We start from the raw sequence: 7,120 nt of genomic DNA, 5'->3' as shown, positions 1-7,120 counted from the left end.
TTTCTGTTCATGTGTGTAGAGCTGAAGATGAACCTCAGAGCCTTGAGTCTCATATGTGCTGGGCAGATGCTCCAAACTCACAGCTATCCTCTGGTCCAACCTGTTTCTGTTTGATAAAGTGAGGTGTTGGAGCAGCTTGTTTGCTTCTGAGGAGGACACGGCTTCTTTGGGAGCTGGCCGGACCCCTAGAGTTTCTGAAGGTTCACAGAAGGCAGTTTCCACATTCCATAGCCACTAGTGGCCGCAAGTGGCGCCTGTCCCCGGATAGAGACAGAGCCTGGGTGCCCGAGGGCAGAAGAGTTAGGATCCCAGGTTTTGCTCTCTTAAAAAACGAAGGTTTGAGTAAAAATGATACCACTCATTTGTGTCCCCAGCTCTCAAGATGTTGGGGCTAGCCTGGTGCCCTAGATTGTTTCCTATCGCTGTGAAAACAATCATGACCAAAAGTAACTTGGGCTGGGGGGTCTACTGTGATATGTGAGATTTGTCCATCATGAAAGGAAATCAGAGCAGGAACTCAGCCAAGACCCTAGAGGCAGGAACGGAATCAGAAACTATGAAAAGTGCTGGTCATTGGCTTGCTCGGCCTCACAGCACCTAGGAACACTGGCCCAGAGGTGGAACCACCCACAGTGAATTATTAATCAAAGCAACACCCTGCAGACTTGCCTAAAGGCCAGTTTGAAATTCCCTCTTCCTAGATGACCCATGCCTATGTGAACTTAACAAAAAACTAACCATCGTGAGGAACTACAGGCATTCTCAGAAAACAGAAACCCCAAAAGAAACAAACAAAGCATGGCTATGAGCTGGACTCAGGGCTCAAGGAAAATGCACTTACCACCCCTGTCAACTTGAGCTGAATGTCCACGCCCACAGGGTGGGAAGAATGGAACCCTGAACTGCCATTTGACCTCATACCTGCTGTGGTGCACACACAGATTCAAGGTCATCTTACACCTCATAGTTCAAGGCCAGTCTAGGATGCACACAACCTTATTTCTAAATTTAAAAAGCAAGAAATGAGGAAAAAGAAGGGCTGGCTGTCTTCAAGCTCACCGCCAATAGTGGCTGGCATATGGGTCCGAGAGAGAAGGAAGCAGAGGTTTGCCGTTTCTTGGAAAATACAACACAGGACTGTAATTAGTTTTTTTGGAAATAGTTGGGCTTCTTTATGTGAAATTAGCTGGAAAATGGGAACGCGTCTACCATAGTGCTCAGAGGTCGTCGATAAATGTGGGCAAAGCACATGGCTTAGCAGTAAAGGCACTTAGAGCCAAGCCTGAGTTTGATCCTGCAGACCTACTTGGTGGCAGGCCAGAACCAACTCTTGAAAGTTGTCCTCTGACCTCCACATCTGCACCCTGGCATTCCCGTGCGATAATCTCTGAATAAATAAAAGTAAATGCATGATCTTAAACCAGAATATGGAATAAACAGTGGTCGTGGGAGCTGTGGCATACAGAAGCCGACCTGGGCAAAGCGCTGCTCTAACTTAAAGGGTGCGACCACCCTGATTGCTGCCTGACTCCCAAAGGAGGGTCAGGGTCAGAAAACAGTGGGTCAGACTGAGGGTTCCAAGGTTGAGGTCAGTGATTAGGGCGTGGCCATGCTCCGGGGGCGTGGCCAATACAGGATGGGGCTGCTGAAGCCGGGCCAGGTATTAGAGGCTAGAGGGTAAGATCATCAGGTGGGAGCGTAGTTATCAGAAGAGGATCTGGTTTAACAGAAGCGGTGAAGAATGGAGGTGGGAGTCTGTATGCAGTGTTACGACCTGGAAGAAAGGCCTGGTTCATCCATGAGGTCATCAGTCGGGGCCGGGGGTAGGGAGACAAGTGGCTATGCCTTAAGGAACGTGACAGGCGTGTCTATTAGAGATCAGAGAGACTTTAGGAAGGTCAGCGGGTAGAAGCATGGTCAGGAAAAGAGGGCATGTCCCTCTGATTGAGGCTTGGCCAGAGAGGAAAATCTGGTTTAACGGACGTTGTTAGCTACAAAAAAAAGGGGGGGCGGCTCTGTCTCAGAGGTATGACGTAGAATAAATTGCCTGGTTCATGGACAAGGCCACCACCACTTCTGGCTTAATAGATGTGGTTAATGAACAATAGAGATGTGGATTTGCCAGGAGCAAGACCGTAGAGTAGTGATTCTGCGTTGACCGCGGGAGGTGGGTGTGGTCAAACAATGGGGGCGTGGCCAACCTCGTGGAGAGGTGGCACCCAACCAACGCTCTAGGAATCTGCCCAGGCTCGAGGCCAGAACTGGATGTTAACTGTCCCGGTCCGGCGGTGTCCGGAGCCGGGAGCCCGAGCTGTGGTCCAGGAGAAGGAGCGGATGTAGGCAAAGGTGAGGGACGGAATCTGCCTGAGTGCCGACCAGAGCCGTGGGATGCCGGCAGGTGGGCGGGCCGGGCCTGGGAGGGGGCCACAGAAGAGTGATTGGGGAATTTGAAACTGCCCTTGTCACAGCCCCCCACCCGCCCGAAATGTGTCGACTGGGGGCCCTGCTGCTGCTGCTCTCAACCTTCCTGCCCTCCTCTGCCGTCCCGCTCCATGATGTCCAGTCTCAGGAGAACTCCTCCGGGTTTCTGGGCCTTCAGAGTCTTCTCCAAAGCTTCAGCCGACTGTTCCTAAAAGTGAGTGATGGCAGGGCTTGGGAGACAGAGAGATGGGTCAGGCAGAAGAGGAAAGGAGTCAACAGAGCAGAAAGGGCCTCCGATGGTAGAATGATTGTTTAGCATGCACACCGCTGGGCATGGTTGCCCAGCACAGGTTATACCAGCGCTCAGGAGGTGGAGGCAGGTGAAAAGGAAGCCTAAAACCACCTTCTTCTATCTACATAGACGTTTGAGGCCAGCCTGGGATACATGAGTTTATCTCAGAGAAAAGCAGGGTTACAAGGTAGTGGGTTGAGCAGGCAGATGATGGGGAACAGGACAACACAAAATAGGAAGAGAAGCTGGGCCTGGCCGGACCGAAATCCTATCATCCCAGGGAGCAGGTCCTGGATGTGGCCATGGCTCATGTCCACATGAAATCCCAACGTGTGAAAGAGAAAGTTCCAGGTCAGCCTAGGCAGCTTGGGTCAAACCGTTTCAAAAAATTAAGAGACAGGCCTGGTTACCCATGCACCTGGAGATAAAGTCAGGACAGAGCTACATAGTGAGACCCAGTCAAAATAAACACATAACAGGGGGCTGGGGTTGTATGTAAGGATGGGAGGTGGAGGGAAGAGGGAAGGAGGAGGGAGCCAGGGACAGCCTGGAAAGTGGAGCAGGTGTACGCATGGTCTCCCTCTGGCCCTAGGATGACCTGCTACGGGACCTGGACAACTTCTTCTCCTCCCCCATGGACTTCCGGGACCTTCCGAAGAACTTCCATCAGGAAGAGAACCAGGAGCACAGAATGGGGAATCACACCCTCTCCAGCCACCTGCAGATAGACAAGGTGTCTCACCGGGACAGTCCTTCCTGAACCACCACCACCACCACCTAGCAAGCTGCTTTAGCCGGCAGGGGAATGGAAGGTGAAGGAGGGAAGGTTTGTTCTGACTCTCTGTAACCCTCACAGATGACTGACAACAGGACAGGGGAGGTGCTCATCTCTGAGAAGGTGGTGGCCTCCATCGAACCAGAGGGGAACACAGACGGCGACTGGAAGGTAAGGTACCCAGGAACCAGCATTTTTCTATAGTTGAGGAAGTCCACGGTGCCAAACTGTTCCAGTTTGCTGTGATAAAATACTTTAGCCAGAAGCGGTGTAGGAAAGGAAAGGGTTCATTGGGTTTACAGCCCATCCCTTAGGGGAGCACATGGCATCATTTATTTCCACTGTCAAGAGCAAAGAGACACAAGAGACAAATCTTTGCTTGCTTTGTCCTGTCTTAGCTGGTTCAGGACCCATTGCCTAGGGATGCTGCCTGCAAAGGGTGGGTCTTCCTACATGAATTAAAGACCTTGATCTAATTCCCTGTTCAGGATGTCTTCCCAGGTGATTCTAGGCTGTGTCGAGGTGGCATCTAAAATTAGCCTGTGCACACTCTGTACATGGAATAGCCTCAAAATTTCTGGGGCTCGGTGTGATAATGTGTCAAGAGGGACAGGTCAAGGGGCTGAGGCAGGAGGAATACCACAATCTTGGGCCAGAGGCAAGGGAATCTCGGTGAGTTGGAGGCCAGCCTGATCTATAAAGCAAGTGCCTGGCCAGCCGAGGCACAAAACAAATACAGAAAGTCTACTTACAAACTTCAGCAAGTGTTTTGGTCTTCCCGGAGAATTTTAGAGTCTCCATCAATTCCAGAAACACGGAGCGTATCTCAGAGATGTTTTGTTTGTTTTGATTTAGTACACACATGTACACACATGGAGATGCCCAAGAAGCTGCTGAGTGTCTTCCTCAATCACTCTCCGCCTATTTATTTGCTTCCCTTTTTATTGTTTTTCTGTTTGTTTCTGTATTTTGTTTGTTTTTTCTTGTTTTTCGAGGCAGGGTTTCTCTGTGTAGCTTTGGAGCCTCTCCTGGAAATCACTCTGTAGACCAGGCTGGTCTTGAACTCACAGAGATCCGCTTGCTTCTGCCTTCTAAGTGCTGGGATTAAAGGTATGCACCACCAATGCCGGGCCCTTTTTATTGTTTTTGAATCAGGGTCTCCTTGTGTACCCTGGCTGACCTCAAACTCGATTGCCTGCCTCCACCCCACTTCTGCCTTGAGTGCTGGGTCTGAAAGTGTGGGACACCACAACAGGCCTCTACCTTATTTTTTTGAGACAGAGGTTTCTCACGGAATCTGAACCTCATCCACAGTGCAGTTAAGCTGGCTGACCAGCAAACTCCAGGGATCCTCTTGTCTCCGCCCGACCCCAACCCCAGGGTGGCCATTTGAAGCAAGTGCTGCAGATCTTGGCTATTGGATGATGCTCAGTTCCCGCAGTTGGGCACACACACTTTACTAACAGCCTCTTTGTGAGATAGGGTCACTCTGCAGCCTAGGCTGGCCCCAACCTACAGGTAACAGAGAAAACAAGCCTGCACCATCAAGCCCAACTAAGGTTAGGGTAATTTCAAAACAGGAACTTGATGTAGGCGGCCAGAAATGGTGACTCACCATGTTTGTTTTTGTGTTTTACTTTGTTTTAGTTTGGGTTTTTTGTTGTTGTTGGTTTGGGTTTTGTTTGTTTTGTTTTTGAGACAGAATCTCTCTATGTAGCCCTGGCTGTCCTAGAACTTGCTTCGTATTCCAGGCTGACCTCCACCTCTGAGATCCTCCTGCCTCTGCCTCCTAGATGCTTGTTTTAAAGGAATGCACCTGGCATAATTTAAGGCTTTTAATTTAGGGTGACCCAATATTTCCGCCTTCACCTTCCAAATGCTGGTATTGCAAATGTGAACCACCACACCAAACTTAAGGCTTTCTTTTTTGTTTTGTTTTGCTTTTGGTTTTCCCTGAAACTCACTCTGTAGACCAGGCTGGCCTTGAACTCACAGGGATCTATCTGCTTGCCTCTGCCTCCCAAGTGCTGGGATCAAAGGCGTGCACCACCACCACCTGGCACCTGACATTGTTTTGATTTTGTTTTCAATACAAGTTTTTTTGTTTGTTTGTTTTTTGTTTTTTTCCATGTAACCCTGGCTGTCCTGGAACTTGGTCTGTAGAACAGGCTAGCCTTGAACTCACAAAAAGTTTCCCTGCTGCTTCTGCCTCCCAAGCACTGGGATCAAAGGTGTGCACCATCACCACCCAGCTAATGCTTTTGGTTAAGAGCACTGGCTGTTTTCTCAGAGGACCCAGTTTCCATTTCAGTCCAGGCACCCACATGGCAGCTTACAACTGTAAATCCAGTTCTGGGAGACTAACACCCTCACTTCCAATATCCATAAATAAAATGAAATAAATTATATAAAAGAAAGTTTAGCCACACAATGGCCAGATGTGTTACATGAGCCTGTGAGATACTTAACATGGGTGTTGGGAACCCAGCTCTTCTCCTCTGCAAGGCATTGCTGATGCATTCAAGTGGTACACATAGTTAGCATGTGAACATAAAATAAATCTCCAAGGTAATGTGAAAGTTTAAAAACAAATTTGTGTGCTGGAGACACAGCTCAGTGTTTAAGAGCACTGGGTGCTCTTCCGAGAACCTAGGTTCATTCCCAGTTTCAGGGGATCTGACATCGTCACACAGACATACATAAAGGCAAAATACTAGTTCACATAAAAACAGTCTTTTCAAAAAAGAATAAAGACAAACTTATTATATAAAGAATGCAGCAGGCCAGACAGAAAACAGAACTGTCTGCACAAAAAAGGGTTTTTTAACCCAAAAGCACCAGGTGAGCGGAGATGTAGGTTGAAGCATCCCAGCATCTTGGAAGTACAGTGTAGCATCTGACCGGGCTCTTCCTGTGCCTCATTCCCAGGTACCCAAAGCGGAGGAGAGAGACACCCTGGTGCCAATGCAGAAGGCCACAGACGGTTTGCACCCAGAGCCCCGGCGGGTGGCTTTCTGGATCATGAAGCTGCCGAGGCGGAAGGCCGAGCCAGACGTCCAGGATGAGAGCAGCTGGCTCACAGAAAAGCGACATCGCCTGCAGGCCATCCGCGATGGGCTCCGTGGGGGTGCCCATGAGGACAACCTCGAGGAAGGGGTCCGTGTCCCCCAACACATCAAGCTGCCTATACGAAAGACTCACTTTCTGTATATCCTCAGGCCTTCCCAACAGTTATAGGGTGGGGACCCGATGTCCCCGATGTCCCTGCGCGCCCCTCATCCTACCCCAGCACCGTATGGAAATAAAGTTTTTTCTTACATCTAGCACCATCTCCTTTCGGATTAAAGGCTTATGCCACCACCGCCTGGTTTTAAACCCACCTTCTATAGAACCCGGGACCAACAACCCAGGGGTGGCCCCACCCACAGTGGGCTGTGCCCTCCCCCAATAGTCACTAAGTGAGAAAATGCCTTACACCTGGATCTCATCTAGGTATTTCCTCAGCAGAGTCTCCTTCCTGTGACAACTCTAGCTTATATCAAGTGGACACACAACCAGCCAGTACAATGGTCTCTTAGTTGGGAAACAGTCTCCTATGGCACCGTAATGTGTACCTGTTACTGAAGTCTTTC

The 7,120-nt window shown here is 49.7% G+C and overlaps 1 protein-coding gene across 1 annotated transcript; it reads left to right on the top strand.

Annotated features, from left to right (window-relative positions):
* Positions 1-2,254: 2,254 nt before the first annotated feature.
* Positions 2,255-6,725, top strand: Dkkl1 (dickkopf like acrosomal protein 1). Its single transcript, XM_051174200.1, has 5 exons — positions 2,255-2,346; positions 2,469-2,635; positions 3,306-3,446; positions 3,570-3,659; positions 6,417-6,725. The coding sequence occupies exons 2-5, from the start codon at positions 2,486-2,488 to the stop codon at positions 6,723-6,725; spliced, it is 690 nt and encodes a 229-aa protein (XP_051030157.1). The 5' UTR covers positions 2,255-2,346; positions 2,469-2,485.
* Positions 6,726-7,120: the final 395 nt, after the last annotated feature.

This window comes from Phodopus roborovskii, unplaced genomic scaffold (genome assembly GCF_943737965.1).
Source record: "Phodopus roborovskii unplaced genomic scaffold, PHOROB, whole genome shotgun sequence".
Classification (NCBI taxonomy): domain Eukaryota; kingdom Metazoa; phylum Chordata; class Mammalia; order Rodentia; family Cricetidae; genus Phodopus; species Phodopus roborovskii.
The sequence above is the reverse complement of the archived record's forward strand: the minus strand, read 5'-3'. Positions and strand labels throughout refer to the sequence as shown.

What these genes read in the sequence shown, in the direction of transcription:
- Dkkl1 (XM_051174200.1), top strand. Translation starts at nt 2,486, where the DNA reads ATGTGTCGACTGGGGGCCCTGCTGCTGCTGCTCTCAACCTTCCTGCCC. An exon ending in TCAGCCGACTGTTCCTAAAA is followed by an intron (nt 2,636 to 3,305) that starts GTGAGTGATGGC and finishes CTCTGGCCCTAG; the next exon opens with GATGACCTGCTACGGGACCT. An exon ending in GCCACCTGCAGATAGACAAG is followed by an intron (nt 3,447 to 3,569) that starts GTGTCTCACCGG and finishes TAACCCTCACAG; the next exon opens with ATGACTGACAACAGGACAGG.